The following is a 19,272-nucleotide window of genomic DNA, read 5'->3' on the forward strand; positions in this document are numbered from 1 at the left end:
ATTTGCCACAAGGCACTTTGCAGTCTGTACGTATATGACACCCTCTGTCCCCAGACTCCCCATACGCACACAAATTAGATATAGAATGTCAACATAAATAAAGAATATGGGTCCAGGAGGATGTCAAGCAACTTCCAGTGTCTCTAACCACATAGAACCACTATCCACTGTCCGTCCTGGAAAAGGGATCCCTCCTCAGTTGCTCTTCCTGAGGTTTCTAATGTTTTTTTCCCCCGTTAAAGGTTTTTTTTGGGGAGTTTTTCCTTATCCGCTTTGAGGGTCCAAAGGACAGAGGGATGTCGTATGCTGTAAAGCCCTGTGAGGCAAATGTGATTTGTGATATTGGACTTTATAAATAAAATTGTTTGACTGATTGATTGATTGATTGATTGATTGATTGAACCTGAGCCACACAACCTCCTCACCACCATGTAACCTGAATAAGGACAGGCTACACAAATACGTACGTATCTTTATTAATGGTTGTGTTAAGTGATGATAACTGACTGAAGGGTTTGTCATCTCTTCACACAGTCAGCTGCAGAGAATCAAATCCTCATTTAACAACTGAAATCCAACTGTGTTCCCCTCTGTATCATTCACCTGGACAAACAAACACCTCTCTGTGCAGTGAGGGATCACTCCCTGTATCGGAGAGACAAAGAGAAGATAAGTAGAATTGAAGTTGAATATCATGAAGAGATACTGGAAGGCATCTCTCATCACCTGATGTATTATAAGGCTGTATTATATATTACAGTCAGTTAAGTGAGAAATAAAACATCTTCTCCCATAAACATAACAGACTACAGTTCTGGGTTTATACTGTCACATAAAACCCCTTTATGACTTTTCACATCTATCAAAATATCAGATTGCTGTCCCAAAATGAGTTTTATTTATCAGCGCAAGTCAAATCTTTAAAGCAAGTGAGGGGCTCTGGGAACAGGAAGAGAAGAGGAAATTAAGCTAAATTAATTTAATTAACATACAGGTAAATCCTTTCACAACCTCATCTCAATGAAATCTCCAAGATCTGTTTTTATTTATGTCTGAACTTTCAGTAAATTACACAGAAACATATTTTCTGTTCTGCAGTAATGAATATAAGGTATATAGAGAATGGGACAGATGGATATTCACCATTTGAGCACTTAAACACTTAGACAGATGCTACCAAACACAGGCAGATACGCGTAATCAATCCTGTCAACATGTCACCCTGAAAGAGGCCACTTCCATCAGGACCGAAACCTTTCATAAAGATACTCAGATCCTCTCCTCTTGCTGCAAACAGGGGAGAACTCTGCAGATAATTTGGCTCTCAGTGTAACAATGGACACTGAAGGAATCATGCAGGAGGAGTTCAGTTTTGGCACATGGGAGAAGTTTCAGCAGGTTGCAATCTGCAATCCTCACCACTAGATGCCATGAAATCCTACACACTGCTCCTTTATGGTGGCAGATATAGCTATAGGTTTTCTCAGGGTGTGTCTGTCTCACATCCACAGAACACTTGCAAGAGGACCAAAAAAGTGAGAGTAATTTTCCATTTCGTTACTACTAACTCACTTGGGAAACTTGCTTTTACCACAGTTTGTGTATTCATGCACCCGAGGGTCAATGCCAAGGGGGGCATCAACTTGAAACTTGCTGAAGAATTAAAGTATAACTGTGTTGATTGCTAGCTGCTCTATGAGAGTGACCCTCCATCTACTTTCCTCTCAGCTGGACCTAACCCTGCACTCTTAAGTGTTCCCCCACTCACAACACATGTGTGAAGGATGATGGTTTCAGCACAGCAGTGGACACACAGTGAGAGTCAAATACCTCAAAGCACACAGCTAGACACCTGTCGTCCAAACAAGAGAAGAGAAGAAGAAGAGCCCTGAGCTGTAACAGAGCTGTGTGTTGTTCTCTTTTGATCAGGCAGGGTGGATGAGCAGACTGCTGTGCTTCTCAGGACCCCAGGCACTTGTTTTCCCCCCACTTTTATATGATCATGTTTACTTAAGACTGTAATGAAATCTCATCTCCCATCATGCTGTGCACTCTGGGACGTTGAGCAGTGCTACTGATGCTCTCAGCTGGAGCAGATGTTACCATACATGCTCAAATGTACAAGAATAATACTAGTTCATGGGCCGGGTCAGAATTTGGTGCCACCTATGGTGACAAAATCTCTTTGGTTATACTTTATTTGAGGGGTCTATTTAAGTACTTTGAAATGGGATATTGGTTTCAAATGAGAAGCTTTATTAATTTTTTGGGTCAATCATTGTTTTTGCCATTATTGCCCTAGAGTAGCCCCACAGTAGGTTTCTGTGCAGTCTAATGTAAGATCTTGTGTAACAATGAAGGCAATAATTTAAGCCCCCCTCCACTAAAAATGTGTTTGTGTATGTACCCTAAAATGTCTGACCTTGACTATACTGATTTGTATCTGTGCAAGGTTTGTCACGAGAGAGGCATTTTCACATTCCTCTACTGAAGGGGGTGATGCCTATGCATTTCCCTAAAATCTGAGAACTGAACGTTCACAACGTACTGTACACCTGTCTGAAAGGAGAAGTTGCACTGCAATCTGGACTTTATTGACAACTTTGACCTGTTCTGGAACCATAACCAACTGTACAGACCTGATGGACTTCATCCAAACCTGCAGGGGTCAAAGCTGCTCTCTGCAAACATTGACTATGAGTACTATGAGTGACAATTGACACCATGAGGTAACACACAAACACACACACACACACACACACACACACACACACACACACACACACACACACACACAATCAAGGTTAAGTGCCACTGTAAAGACACTGGTATGGGGTTCCTGGTACAAGTGAAACTTCTGGAACACCTGGTCAAAATTATCCTCTACCACTCATGGGGCATGGACTGTCAGTTGCTCCACCTGTAAGTCACATACCAGTCTGTCTAACACTTAGACACTGTAATTTTGTCTCCAAAGCATCTCATTCAGTTAACGCCGACAATCTTATTATTAGAAAACCCACAATAATTCCACCCTACCCTTCCCTTCCCTCCAAGAGATCACTGTCAAACAAATCACTTATCTGTTGAGATTATATTCTGTCAGAAAATCTAAACTGCTTCTTTATCACTGATTCATGGCGTGTACCTGATGACCTCTCTCACTGAAGCCAGGCAATTCTTACTTTCAACAACCTAGATTACAACCTAGCATGAGGCGGAGGGGTTAATTCACACTAATGCCTTCAAGTGCTCCATTACTTTTATGGCCCCTTTTCATCTTTTGAATCTTTGACTGTTATGATAGATGGCACCCTGCCCGATTTGTGCCTGCTAGTATACAGATGCCCTGGGCCAGATATTAATTTTTTGATCTCCTTTCCCACAGTGTTCTGAAATTCGACAACATTGTCATTCTTGGAGATTGTGACATCCACATTTGCTGTCCCTCTGAAGCCATGACCCGTGATTTTATAAATTTACCTGAATCCTTTGATCTACAGAATGGCCTTACACATGTTAAAGCCACAGTCTGTAGGAATTTCTCCCATCTAACGGTGAAATCATATATTGCATTCAAACGGATAGCACCTCACTGTTTCGAATTGCAACAACGGTAGCTGCTGTGTACCAAAAAGCTGTGATAACATTGATGAAACCATGTCATCTGATACTACATGCAGTATTCATTCAGGCTCCTACACAGACACACGTGACGCAACTTGACAAACCCCCTCCTCACCATGCTGGCTGTGTTTACAACGTAGGACTGTTGTAGCAGGTGTAAATTGAAAACCAATCATGTCTTGTCTTTTGACAACTGACAAGTGGCTCAACCTCACACACCTCATCCCTCTCCTCGCATTACTGTGATTGCATTACCTTTCTCCTTCAGCAGCTCTCTCCACCTGGGAAAGGCTACCCCGATGTTGACACTCGTTTTTTTTAATTCGCTGGTCATGTTGCCTTTTTGATTCCCTTTTGCGCTTTCTTGGCCACGAGGATTCCGCCTCCTGTGATGCTGCCTATGCATGATCCTGCATTGTGCTCAAAGAGTGGGACTTTGTTATGCTGCAGTAGTGCAGGCTTTCAAATTTGCCGGGGTAGTAGCGAAGTGCCTCTTGCTCCTCTCATTTGACTTCTCAGTCACACAGAGTTGGCCTGGCTCTCAACGTAAATGCCGAAGGCGGGGCTATTCCCTGGTAGTGCTATATGTGCCTTGCTGGCAGATGTATTTTCAAGATGGTGAAACGTTATGGAACCCCACAGACGACCTACCCGCCCAATGTACAAACAAATCCGAAATTCTCCTTTTACGAGAATAAGTCAGATTATTGGTAGAGGTAACAGTACACCAGTGATGACATATTTATGAATGCAGACATCGATTTTTGCCAATAAACCACTGAAAATGCTAAACAATGTCCCTTTAAGGGCCACACCCTAGATTAGCTCTCTTCTCTGGTTTATCTGTCTCCGACACTGTGACACAAGAGTTTCACCTATCTGATCAGAAGACTATCATTTTTGATCTCAATTTGCAACAAACTTCTCATGTTCGTCCTGCTTTCCTCTACTCCCGCATCATGAATTCCTCCACTGCTACTATGTCTGCAGAGGCCCACAGGGAAGCTCCCATCATTACCAGCAGTAAGGCTGCACCATCTCATGTAAGCACAGAGATATTTGTCTTATTATTGAACAGTACTGATTTGGCCACTATTCACTGTGTCGCGCCAGTTAAAAGTAAAGCACATAAGCCTTTAGCCTCACCATGGCTTGACAACAATACAATAGAAATAAGGAGAGCGTGTAGAAGGGCAGAGCAAAGGTGGAAGCGGGATAAATTGCAGATCTCTTTTCAAATTCTGTAGGGTCTCTTGAGTAAATACCAGCAGGCTGTCATAACTGTCATAATCTCAGAGTACTTTTTAGTGTTTTAAACTCCCTCCTCCTGCTTAAAAGCCTCTGTCCTTAAATGTGAGGAATTCCTAAACCTTTTCAGACACAAAATTCTTAATATCAGAGGTAGTTTTATTCCATCTGTAAAGAGTCTCTGAGAACACTGCAGTTCAGTATTCCTTTAACTTCATTACTTTACCAGAGCTCTATCATATTGTTTTTTCTATGAAGACCTCCACCTGTTCTCGCCATGTTTCCAACTAAACTCTTCAAAGAAATCTTTGGCACCATCGGCCCCAGCATTCTTTCAGTTATCAATAGATCCCTGGAAACCAGCCATGTTCCCTAAAATTTCAAACATGCAGTTGTGCAGCCCCTTGCTAAAAAACAGAATCTAGATCCTTCACTCTTACATAAACAGACCAATCCCCCATTCTCTACTGACCAATCAAATGTCCCTTTCTTTTGAAAATACTTGAAAAAGTAATTTATGAACCCATCTGGCTCCAAAACTGCTTTTAAAAAAAATTCAAATCTGGTTTCAGAGCTCTTCGCAGTACTGAATCAGCCTAACTAAGAACAACAAATTACCTCCTCCTAGCTGCTGACTCAGGAAACTGCTCCGTCCACTTGCTCCTAGATCTAACCACAGCCTTTGACACAGTAGATCACGCTTTTCTCATTCACAGATTAAAGGAATGGGTCAGGGTGTCTGGTTCTGCTTTAAACTGTCTCTCTTCATATTTATAGAACAGATCCTTGTCTCTATCAGCATACTTGACTCTGAATCAAAGTTTGACAAACAGATCAACTGTGTAGTAAAATTAGGTTTCATGCAGCTGCGCACCATCTCCAAATTCAGATCATTCTCTGTACCTCTGACCAGGAGGAGGTCATCCACGCTTTCATATCCTCCCGCCTTGATTATTGCAACTCATTATATTTTGGTATTACTCACTCTTGTTTGTCTTGTCTTCAACTAGTCCAAATGCAGTAGCAAGAGTTTTAACAAGGTCCTCAAAGAGGAGGCACATTACCCCCATTCTTGCCTCCCTGTTAGCTACAGGACAAATTTTAAGATTCTGGTATTTTTCTGCAAAGTGTTTAAAAGTCTTGCCCACTCTTACATTGTAAAGTTCCTCTCCCCATATCACACTTTGAGAGAACTGAGATAATCTGACCAAAGATTACTGTCTGTCCCGAGATCCAGGTCTAATTGTTGTGGGGACAGGGCCTTCTCTATCACTGGAATTCTCTTCCTCCCACCATCTGATTCTCCCCCACCACTGAGATTTTTAAGAGTCATCTTCAAGCAAACTTTTACTCACTAGCCTTTAACTGTGTGTAATGTAAATGTCATTATTGCTGTGCTGTCACAATGTGATGAGAGTATTAAAATGAGGATAGTTTTTACTATAGGTCTAATAATAACAGTAGTGATATTCTGTTATCACTGTTATCATTTTATCGCTATTATATCTCAAACTTTTGTTTGTGTCCTTCCTTTTGTTTTTGTTTTCCTGTGTGTGTTGTAGAGCACTTTTGATCAATAGTGTTTGTGTGTAAAGTACTATATGAATAAATTTGACTTGACATGAGTTGCAGGTGATTTGGTTGACACCACTCCATAAAACTGTCCACCACACTTATGTACCCAGCCTCCTGTCCCCAGCTGATACAGCCTATAGCCGCAGAGTCATCTGAAAACTTCTGCAAGTGGCAGGACTGTGGGCGATAATGTTTTCTGAAGTCTGAGGTGTTACGTTAAACAAGAAGGGAGACACTTTTCCCTGAGGTCCCACTGTGCCACTCACTGTTATGTCCAACACTTTGCTCTTCAGCCTCACAGAAGAACTATCAACCTGTGAGGTAGTTGGTGATCCAGGCCAGTAATGGAGCATCCACCTGCTTGTCCAGTAGCTTAATTGTGAGCAGGGCAGGTTGTGTGGTGTTAAAACTAACAAAAAAAAGAAAATACCATGACTCTCACACTGCTGCCAGAGTAGAAGTATAAAGTAGCATAACATGAAAGTACTCAAGTAAAGTACAAATAACTCAGAATCATATTTAAGTACAGTGCCTTTACTGCCTTAGTAAATGTACTTAGTCATATTTCACCATTGCTGCTGACAAATAGCGACACAAAACACCCGTCATTGATACAACAGAAAGCTAACTTTCTCCCTCCATCCTGTGAGTGGCGCTGTGCTAAGAGACTCGCAGCCCTCTCAGAGACTCTGCCCTCTTTAGTGAAGCCTCCTCCGCTGCTCCCACTCTCTCTCCTCCCATTGGCTGATCGGTCAGCCGCTTCCTGCTACGTACTGCACTTTGTAGTACTGTAGTTTGGTTTACGGATGCTGAGGAGACCTGTCGGTACTCTCACTTTCAACACACCGCACAGGCAGGTTTTTTTGTCCGTTCTTTCGGTCGGTGTTGCAGCTGAGTTTAAACATCCAGCGGAGAAGACATGGCCCTGTGCTCCGAGCCTGCTAACGTTAGCTCTGCGGTGAACGGACAGCTGAAGAAGGAGAGGAAGGTGGCCGTCATCACAGGCATCACCGGGCAGGTGAGGTTCATTCATACCTAAGGCACACCTAGCTAGTTAGACTGTTGTCGAAAAACACTTTAACGATCTCTGTAGTGATTTCTTTCATGGGGATATGCTTGTTTAAACTGCCGGTGGCGTTTACACCTATGTCAGGTGCTTAAAAAACTCAGTGTGTCACTATTAAATCTCCATTTGCCCTGAAATTATATCTTTTCTGTCTTCTACCTCTGGCGTTTGAAGTGTGCTAATTCCCTCTGTTGATTTAGGTTAACAAAGTTACACTGAAGTTGTGCCTGAAGCTGTTTACCGTTCAGTTTTGACATATCTTGCCAGAAGAGAGGAGAAACGTTTTCCATGAAGCCATCCTTTCTTCTCCCATTATCTCTCTTATCTCAAACACATACTCCCACTACAAGGAAGTTGTCAGGTTACACATTAGCCACCTTTCCATTGATATCCCTTCTGTAGCAGCTAAACAGTAATGGACATTATGTACATGCACTCAAGTACTGTACTTAAGTACCATTTTGAGGTACTTGTACTTAACTTGAGTACTTCCATTTTCTGCTACAAGGCTATACTTATAACAGTACTCCACTACATTTTGGAGGCAAATATTGTCCTTTTTACTGCACTCATTTATTTGATACATATAGTCATTAGTTACTTTGCAAATTCAGAGTTATAATGCAATATGTAATTAACAAATACATTTTGATATATTATTGTGGATAAAGGTAAGACTTTATTGGGGAAATGCACAATCTACCCAGCAGTATATAAAGTAAAACAATAAGCTCCACTTCTACCACTAGCAACATAAAAGTAATGTTATGCATCAATGCACCAATTATTATAATAATAATATAACCAATAATATAATATAACATTCAATAATATAACTTACATTATTCTAAAATGGGCCATTCTGCACAATAAGAACTTTTACTTTAAGTACTTTAGGTATATTTTGATGCTAATAGGTTTGTACTATGTATGATGCCTCACTGACACCTGCACTTCTGCATTAGTGCTATCATTAAATCAGAGTTTGTGGTGTCATCCTTGACATTATTATTATTTGTTTTTTTTGTAGCTGTTTGTGATTCGATATACTCCTTCTGTTTAACTTGTAACTACTTTCTCTTAACTCTTAATTTATTACTAATTAGGTTACACTGAATGGTAAATGAATAAAATAGAGCAGAATCATGACCCAAAAGTGATGTGTGGAGTATGTAGAATAAGGCTGGGCAATGCGGTTGACATCCTTGTTACAGTATATACATTATATAGAATATATAGGGTTGCAACGAATGATTATTTACATTATTGATTATACTGCTGATTACTGTCTCTATTAATTGTTTTGTCTCTCTTAATTACTCTCAAGACTTAATTTGTTTTTATTCACACATGTTGTATGTAAACGCGCATTGAAATTACTTTGTATGAAATGTGCTATTTGAATAAAAGTTAATTGATTGATTCATTGATTCATTGATTTGCCATAAAATGTAATACCATAGTGATAATGACTATAATTTCCCAGAACCCAAGGTGACTTCTTCAAATTTCCTACTTCGACATCTCAAAGATATTCAGTGTACTATATGGCACAGAAAAGCAGTAAATGAAACCAGCAAGTCTGCAATTTTGCTGGGAGAGTTATTTAAAGAGTTAATCAGTTATCACAATAGTTGCAACTTACTTTTATTACAATTGAGTCAGGTGCTCCAAGTGGAGGTTGTAGAATAAGACAAGGCAATATAGTGTAAATCCTTATAATGTTATAAGAGATATAAATCACAATGTGGCAATTTTATACAAAGTCTCATATAAGATAACCAAAGTGATGTTCATGAGCAAAAACAAAAACTTCATTAGCTTATTTTGTAATCTTGCAGCTTGCTCATACATATTAATTTGGAAAACAGATGATAACATGATAAGAGCTAATGTATGACAAATGTGTTTGCTGCCTTAAATTCCAACTGCATGTCTCTCACGGTGTTTGCAACATATGTATATGAAAACCAGTTTTAGAATTCATACTGTACCCTCAGTGAGTGAAGTCAAGATTACAGGTCTGTGAACCACCCAGTCTACTTCCTCCTAGTCCTAAAATAAGAGATAACAATACACAGAAGTAAAGTCTACTTGAAGATATTTACTTTGTGCCTGTCAACTCAGACACATAGAGTACAAAGCACAGTTGATATCAGCCCTCCTAAAAAGTCAACAGTTTGTGGATATATTCATAGGTGTTTTGTTGGTCAATGGTACAATGGTGTCCCGCTCCTAGAGCACAGACTAGCCAATCACAGTGTAGCATCTACCAGCTCCAACAAAGGGCCAACAAGTACACAGCTATACTCCATATATTTTCATGCAATCATTTCAGATTTCCTTCATTTTCAGGCTCGTTATGTGGATTTTGAGCTGGGCACATATATTAATGATACTTGTTACCTGGAGAGGGTGTAAGGGGATAAACGTTTCTTCCGCACAAGTGTTAGAAAACTACCAAAGTTATATCCTTCTAATTTATAAGTATGCTGATTTTGCTTTTTAATGATTATAACACTGAATAAAGACCTACCCTGCTTTAGAGGAACCAGGGATGGGAAGCAGGGAAACTGACAATATTCAACTAGCTGTGTGTCATTGCAGTGTGTGCAGATAAACGCTGTTAAGCTTCCCATGGAGCTCTCCACCTGTCCGGCGCCAGAGGACTGGTGGCTGGCGTCACAGGGATAGACAAACACTGTTTCTTCACACACACTGTGATGACGCACAGCTGGTTGAAATTGGGCAAAGTTTCCTTTTATATTCATTGTCTTCTGTTCGGATCGCCAGTGATGTGGTGGTTCACTTTTACACTGTCACCTGTAGCCTATACATAGGCTTTAACGATAGCTTCTTTCCAACCTGTTTTTGCTGCAGAGTGAGTTTGACATCCTGGATATACCCTTCAAACACAAGTAGATCCCTCTGCCTGCCTCTCTCTGAAATCACTTAAAAAAAAAATTGATAATATTTCTTAAGGGAATGCAGTTCGTTACTGTGGGCTACATGCTAACTCCAACAGCTTGATGGACCATTACGAAGGGGCGGAGCTTAGGGAGGGGTCAGTTGCTTTCAGCTGCCTCAAAATAGCAGTCCACCAACAATGTGCTTGGACAAATCTCATTTTAAGAGCTACACGCCCATGGGCATACAGATGTGCTCAAGTACATTTGCTGCTTACACAGTGTGGATACTGGCCATGAATATGACAGTTGGGTCTGAAACTAGCAATAACAGTTGTCCTGTGCTGTGCTACACTTTGCTTTGGTATAAGATAAGGTCCTTTAGGTTTATGTTACTCAGTTACTGTTAAAATTTTTTTTTAAATGTTAATTAAATCAGTGAATAATGGATATTTTAATTAGATCCCACCAGTTTACATGTACAATCTTCCTTTGAGTGGTAAAACCTGCAGTAATTGATTTTTTTTTTTTTGGTCCATCTGGGGGCAGCAGGAACAAGCTGTTTGCATGCACTCCAAAGCAATGTCTGAATTATGTAGGAATGTAAGAGGAAAATGTAAGGGCAGAGAGGATGCTGAGGTTCAGAGTCCTTGACAGTTTGCTCATGACCTCGACCAAAATGACTGGATGTGTGGGCCAACATGAATAAAGATAATCATCTGTTTGACAGTGTATGTATGTGATGTGTCTGAGAGTAAGCCATTTGATGGACTTTATAAGCAGTAATGTATGATCTGTGTCAAACTTTGGACCATACTAGTTGTGTTTTGAGAGGCCTTAAATGGAGGATTGTTATATTATTTGTGTTTATTCTATGGACACAATTCAGTCATTGTTAAAGAAAATTTAGGAAACATCTAGGTGATTCTGTATATGATCTATGGGAAGGCAGGTACCAGGTTGACTTCAAAAAGACTTCCTGTTTGACAACATGCTGCTACTGTGATGGGAAACATTTGTCATTGTGTAAGACATAATTGTGACCTTTACCTAAAGGATCATTATCCAAGCAAAAGATCTAAACAATGGATATAGAGGAGTGGTAGCTTGGCAGAACTGGCCTTACTGGTATTTAGTTACAGAGTAAATTACATCAGCATGGGTCAGTTTTTAAATGACACTATGACGTTAAATGTTAAGTGAAAGAGTGATGATGTTGTCAAGCGTGTTTGCTCTCATTTTACTGCTATGGCTTTTTTGTCATTGTTTCTGTGCCTGGAGGTCAGGAAGTTGTGTCATTGTCATGGTTACAATGAGAAAGGACAAGGCCCAAATTGATTGTCATGAAAAACCTACCCTGAGAGTCAAACATGCCTAAGTCCATTCACTATCATGGTTAGAGACTGAGGCTAAAACCTTGCCTTATGTAAGCAGATTTAAAACAGCTTTTGTGGTTCATTTCACCTTTAAGTGTAGTCAGTATTCAGATTTGCATATCACATGCTTTTAAGTCCATTAATGCGTCTATGATTCCCCAATTGCAAACATTAATGTGTCATAGTTTGGGTTTAGGTTTTTGATATTGGTTGTAATTATGCTTAAAGTGTGTCTTTGTATTTTTATTATTTGTTGTGAAACCACAGACACCAAGAGTATAAAAGCTGATTTTAAAGACCAACCTCTTTCTCTCTCTCGCTCCTTGTTCCTGCTGCTCTGTTCTTTTTGTTTGGCCATTGCAAGAAATTTATGTGATTTTTATACAAGTTGTTTGGTTCGTCAGATAGTTGTCAGGCATTCCAATCTGATATTTTACCTACAAATTCAATTTCACTGACATAAAATCTTCTATAAATGCATATTGCATAATGTTCTACATATTTATATATATTGGGAATACATTTTGGAATAGAATTGAAGAGCCATCATGGAAGATGGTCAACCATTTCTCTTGGCCATCTCTACAATAAAGAAGTGGGTTGATGCTCTTCAGAAAGTTTAATGTGTAAGCTAGCTTTTCTGTATTTAAATTTCTCAGCATGGCTATTTCTCGAACGATGACAGCAGTGTGAACCTGTCAGATACATTTGCATCTCAGTTTGCATTTGAATATAGGTGTTTGAATGTGTGTCCAAGAAGGGCATTGTTAGTTTCTGGGAGTTCATTTTCAAACAAAATAGGGCAAATAAGCAGAGACCTGGGGACTGTTTAATTGTTTGAGGTGAAAGTTGTAAGTTGACCGTTCCCAGAATGCAGCCCTATCCCCTTCACGATCAGAGATCTTGGAAAGTCATTTTCAGTATCTCACATTCCTTCTCTCAAGCAGCACTTTCCAAAGCTCCTCCTCCCCTCACTGTCTTTAACAAAAAAACAAAGAATAACAGTGTTAATTCATTTTTATATCACTGATCATGGCAATACTGTTGAATACTGTGAGGCAGGAGGCAAGCAGCATCTGGATAGATCATCTCAGAAGTCACTAGCTGGGGTGTCAGGGTCACAGTGATGCCATAAATCGGCTGGCTAACTGTTCATATATTTCAGGGCAGCATGCTGCTCAGTCTGAATATTTTTGACTGTTGTCTCAGTGTGAAGTATCGGAATGAGAGGGTGTGAGTTATGGGAGACCACCTGAGTGCCAAGGCAGAGCTGCAGAGCCGGGCAGGGGCTCTGGCTCATGGTGCTGTTTTACGATCTGGGGTTATGAAGAGGACAGCTCCAGCCTCTGTGTTGTTCAACGGTAAAACTTTATTTTGGCTTTGAGGTTCACACGTCTTTCTTCTGCTCCTCTGGTTGGGAAAACAAGGCTGCGCCGCGATATGACCCCTCGAGCTGTTTGATGCTCATCCTACGAGTCTCTTTTCTTCATCCTTTGTTGCCGTTTGATACACTTCTCTCATTCCGTCCTCACCTCCTTCCACTGACTCCTCTGTTAGCAGCACAGGATAGAATTTGAGTGAATGCCAGCAATAATAATCATAAAGCTAAGAATCTGTGCACACATCCCCTCTGTCGCTCATAATGGCTGCTGATGGCTCCTTCAAGGCTGATTCCTCATCTGAATGAAGTCTGGTAACTTGTAGTTAGACAGGAAGAGATGTAAGTTCAGCTGGAGTGAACACAGGGATATGGATTCAAACTCAAGTTTTATATGCGTACTGTACGTTCAGTGAGTGAAATGAAGATTACAGGAAGTTATATTGATACCAGGAAGCTCTCGTCATTTTTTCCAGTGACCAACCTGATTTCCTGAAGTAGAGGGGGGAGACAGAGATTCATAGCACACCAAGTGTTCCTACTTACTGCTGTGTGTGTGTGTGTGTTTATGTGTGTGTGCATATGCTTGTATGCGTTGTGGGCTGTGATTACAGCATCATTAAACCATCTCAGGCCTAATTGCAGACCAGTGGCGTGCTTAGCAGCTGCTCCTTGTGGTCTAATGAAAGCACATTAAAGTGAATAATTTGTAGTTTACACACAATGACAAACGCACGTACAGCCATGAACTCTATGTTTGCATAAATACATGCACAGTGCCTCCAGGCACACGGACCACGCTCTTTAAATTTTGGTCTTTACATTTGTTATTTTTTGCCTTAATGCTAGGCAGGCGACCTAACCTTGATTAGGTACTTAAGGTCACAGAGCGTCTCTAGTGATACGATTTGGTTAAGGTCCCAATAATTCATCATCCCACCAGCAGGGGGCACTAAACTCATAGTGCTGGGGTTTGTGCAAAGACATCACAGACTCCCTCCTTTGCTTTGGCTGAAGATGACATTGATTGGTTGATAGTCCTATTAGTTAAAGAAGTTTGAACGACTTACTACATTATATTTACGCACCCTTACTAGTATGTACAAATATATCTTTAACTGCCAAAAAAAATCAATGTCTTGCTTCTGAAATGTGAATGTTTGCTACTTTTTTGGTTTCTAGTGGTAGTAAACTGAATATGGGTTTTGGACATCTGAGTCTATTTGGGCCCTGGGTAATTACAGACAGGATAGGATAGGAAAAGAAAGTGACCTCCATGACAACATCTGAAGAACTTCATTATATGTCATTGAAAAGATGGTATAATATAAATGTAAATATTTCATCAGAAATTCTCAAAAACACTCATTGCAATCAGAATTTTACTGATTCTTCCACTCTTTTCATGGGTAGAAAATGATGAAATGAAAAAAGTTTTTTGTGGAAACAAGTTTATAATTCTTGAAGTGAGGTATGAAGAGTTTTAGATTGTCCTGAAACTCGGGTATTGTGTTGGCACTGGCATTGAAAAACACATAGCTAGTGTCTGAGGCATTTGTTGCGATTAAACATATTGGAGTGACATGATTATTTTTCTTCTCCGCACTGCAGAAGCAGCACATCAATGGAAGAAATAGTTTTAAAGTGAAAGACCAAAAACTTGCCAGCTTTCTTGTGTGTGTTTCTCACCTACTGATATTGATGTGCACCCATCCTCTTAATGAAACCACGAGATGATGATGTGATAATGATGGGAATGTTGATTGGAGCTAATGATAGCACTCAGGGAGGCAGTTCTGATGAGCGAACATAGTGAACATATTTCAGACACATGGACTGATTTAGTCTAACATCAACATCAGCTTTAGTTTTTTTTCCCCCTCTGTCCTTTCACCGTCTCCTGTTTCATTAATTCTATCTGAATTCACCATTTGTTTTCTCTAGTTTTATGTAATATTGTTAATAGAATTGTTTTGATTATTACATTTTTAAAGGCCTATTGTATTTTTCTGAAAATTAGGACAGAAAAATACAGAAAATGAAGAAACAGACATGAAAAATATTTGAAATAGACTGCTCAAAAAAAATCAAGGGAACATTTAAATCACAAATCAGATGTTAAGGAATGAATTATTCAAGTTGAAAATCTTCACTGATGTACACTGTATAATTTGTTGAGAACACAATGATGTAACAATGGTCAATGGAAACCAAAATCATCAATCCACTGAGGGCTGGATTCAAAATCACACCGAAAATCAAAGTAAAGTCTGTAGTGGTACTTGGTAGCATCAGATGCACAGGTACATAACATCCCAGGTGCTCAATTGGATTTAGGTCAGGGGAACGAGAGGGCCAGTCAATGGCATCAATGCCTTCGTCATCTGCCTACACACTCTGGCCCCATGAGGCCAGGCATTGTCCTGCGCCAGGAGGAACCCAGGGCCCACTGCACTAGTGTAAGGTCTGACAATCGCTCTGACAATTTCATCCTGGAACCTAACAGCAGTCAGGGTACCGTTGGCTATGACATGGAGGTCTGTGCAGCCCTCCAAGGATATGCCTCCCCAGACCACCACTGACTGTCACATGTGCTCAGTGTGAACCTGCTCTCATCCGTGAAGAAATCGGGGCGCCAGTGGCAGTGTTCTCTGGCAAGTGCCAATGGAGCTGCACAGTGCTGGGCTGTAAGCACGGGTCCCACTAGAGGACATCAGACCCTCATACTGCCCTCATGGAGTCTGGTTCTTCTCTGTTTCATGTTTCTGGTCAGAAACATGCACACCAGTAGCCTGTTGGAGGTCATTTTGTAGGGCTCCGGTAGTGCTCCTCCTCTTCCTCCTCGCACAAAGGGGCAGATACCAGTCCTGCTGCTGGATTGATGCCCTACTATGGCCCTGTCCAGCTCTCCTCATGTAATGGCCAGTCTCCTGGGATCTCCTCCATGCTCTTGAGACTATGCTGGGAGACACAGCAAACCTCCTTGCGACTGCATGTATGGATCTGCCATTCTGGAGGAGCTGCATTACCTGTGCAACCTGATGGGATGCAAGTTTTGCCTCATGCTACCAGTAGTGACAAGGACACTAGCAGAGGATGAAACTACAGAAGAATCAGTCAGGAAGGATAAGGAGAGAGCAACTGTGTGTAGCCACCACATGCAAAACTATTCCCTTTTTGGGGGTTTTCTTGCTTTTTCCTCTCCATTGCACCTGTTGTCACGTTTAATTTCACCAAAGCAGGTGAAACTGATTCACAATCAGTTGTGCTTCCTAAATGGACAGATTGATACCCCTGAAGTTTAATTGACTCGGTGTTATACTGTGATGATTAAGTGTTCCCTTAATTTTAATATTTTGAGAAGTGTATATTAACACACACAAAGCTATGCATCCAAACAGCTCCACTTGCACACTGCAGTCCTCAAAATGTCTAAGAATTATTTTTAAAGATCTTTGAACATGGTTAGTGTGTGGGATTATACAGTATATGCATTTACATTACTGGCAGGAATTAGATTTATCTTCTTTTTGATTTGTAATGTGTTGTCTTTTTGTACCCTAAAAATATGCAACATGTGCACACTTGTCAATTGTTTTCACATATATAAGAAATAATTTAAAAGAAATAAGGTCCATTTAAGGACTAAAGTAGATAGATTCCTCAAACATGAAAGTAAAAGTATCAAATTTCAGAAAATTATTCTGATTTTACCCTAACCCCTACTACCCCTGTGTAAGAGTAGGAAAAGGCTCACACCTGAAACTATATGCAGCTCATGAGTTTTTTACACTCTTGCACCCCCTGCAGACGATTCATGCTACTGCAGACAATCCTTGGCATTTAGAGGAGGGATTCACGTAACACTTTCATAACACCAGTATTTGAATACGAGACAAACATTGTCTTATACTTCGAGTAACTTTCACTGTACTGTTGCTGAACCAGCCCTTGGGCTTATTTTCATGTAGCTATAGAGCAGAGACATCTCACTGTGTCAAAGGCCAAAGTGAGTCTTTGAGAAGTTCATAGTGTGACATTGACCTGGCAGGTGAGCATGTAGTTGTGTGTGTTTTTGTGTGTGTGTGTGTGTGTGTGTGTGTGTGTGTGTGTCGACCCCCCCCCCCCCCCCCCGCTCCGACCAAGCACCCAGCTCCCCATAACAGGATACAGCGAGGTGAGGCCAGGGTTTATGGGCTAATACGGCCTCAAAGGAGCTTCTTGTTTTGAAACAGAGCTGCAGCTCTTCAGGCTTGTTTTCCATATTGGTCTGGCGTGGAACGCTTTGACCCTGGCACAGGGGCAGGAAAACATGACACCGGCCGGAGCTTTGAACACCGTGGGGACGGGCATGGGGCTGCCAGTGCCCGTGCCCATCCCCCCCCCTCCCTGGATTAGGCAGAAACAGGTTGGGTATCAGTGCCAACGACCGCACAACCTGAAAGCTCAACCTGCAGAACTGAAATTATATTAAGAAAACATTTCAGTAGTACATAGGCACACATTCATTTTTATATAACAAGAAAAAAAAGGTTAGTAGTGAGTCTATAGAGGATTGTACTAATGCTTTAGCCCATTCAACTTTGTTTCAGAGCAAAAACAATGATGTAAGTGAGAAGTGTGTAAATCCAAATTAAAAGCCTATTCAGGTGGGTAAAAAGATGCTAAAAACAGCCACATGTTTTGGCTTACACCTTCTTCAGAGTGTTTAAGCCACAGCCAGGTGGTACAGTATATAAGGCAATGTAATCAAGAAAACACAGTTTTTCACCTGATTTTATTTAACTATCCTCACATATTAGATTTTCCACGCCTCTTAACCATGCCTCACGGTCTTCATTAGTGGATGATGATGTCATGGAGACTGACTGTAGGCCTTTTTTTAACATGACATTTTGACATGTTACTGTAGGAAAAGCACAGGTCTACATAATAAAAATAGCTATGGCTTGATTCTATTTAGCTAATGTACTTTTAGGGTCACTGTCATGGCTTGATGCATGCCTCAGTACTTACAAATAACAGCCACATCAGCAGCCAGAAAAAAGAACATGTATATGACATTTTGTTGTCTTTTGTTTTGTTACACCAGCCCTGTTTACAACAGCACGGTAAAGCTGTTTTCGTCAGACAAGTTCTGATAAACCCACTGTTCACTACCTGCAACATGTCAAGGCAATGTTGTCTATCGGCCTGTTTTCCTCTGCCCCCTAGTGGCTATAAATCAGCTACTACCGCTTTAAGGCTACTCACTGAGAACTTAACCTGAGAGATAAAGTCTTGGCTTTCTCTGCTTGAACAACTACCAGCGTTTTTTCCAGCACGTAGTTATCCGTTTGGGAGGGTAAAGCTTCCACAGGCAAATTGCTCCATGTCAGACTTCGCCCACCTGTACAGTCTTTCTAGGAGCATGCGCCAATGCAGCCATGTTCCTGCTCCAGTACTGAGTGCAGGTTCTTGGGTGTCCTCCAACATCCAGGCCTCCTAAACCCTTTCCCTTCACTACTCCCTGCCCTCCACCTCAACGGTTACCCCCAGACCTGGAGAGGACACATGGGGCTGGCAGTATGAGTGTGTGTGTTTAGTGTGTGTGTACACGCACATATGTGAGGGGGATTGAGGGATGAATGCCATGACTAGTTCGGAATGTTCCAGAGTGTTCCAGAATGTGCGGTTGGAAAGTCTGAGCAGGGAAAAAAGACGAGGAGTAACATGGGTGAGGGGAACAAGACCTTATTGACAGGGCTCGCTCTCTCACACACACCAATACACACACACACACACACACACACACACACATTGGCCCAATGTCTGCCCAAAGCTCGTAATTCATGTGGATGTTATACCTAATGATCCCAGGACACAGTGTGTAGCCACAGTGTGGAGGTTTCAGGAGGGTTGAGGTCCAACTCCATAAAAGAATTTTTCTTGTCATGTCCATTAATGTGTCATGGAGTGAACAATGTACAGGTTTACTTTCCAACAAATCACTACACTGGCCAGTTTCACCAAGAAATGTATTAAAAGATCATTTAGAGGTTTCCTGGTGGGACCTCTCTAAAACATCTCATAAAACACCACATTTGGAGATCTGTT

General features: G+C 41.0%; 1 protein-coding gene across 1 annotated transcript in view; it reads left to right on the forward strand.

The window, feature by feature from the left end:
• The first annotated feature begins 7,221 nt into the window (after positions 1 to 7,221).
• Positions 7,222 to 19,272, forward strand: part of gmds (GDP-mannose 4,6-dehydratase) — a 217,894-nt gene continuing 205,843 nt past the window's right edge. Inside the window, exon 1 of the mRNA XM_078169035.1 lies at positions 7,222 to 7,468. Within this exon, the coding sequence (XP_078025161.1) occupies positions 7,370 to 7,468 (99 nt within the window). The 5' untranslated portion in view covers positions 7,222 to 7,369. The remainder of the gene's footprint in view (positions 7,469 to 19,272) is intronic.

Source organism: Epinephelus lanceolatus, chromosome 6 (genome assembly GCF_041903045.1).
Source record: "Epinephelus lanceolatus isolate andai-2023 chromosome 6, ASM4190304v1, whole genome shotgun sequence".
NCBI lineage: Eukaryota > Metazoa > Chordata > Actinopteri > Perciformes > Serranidae > Epinephelus > Epinephelus lanceolatus.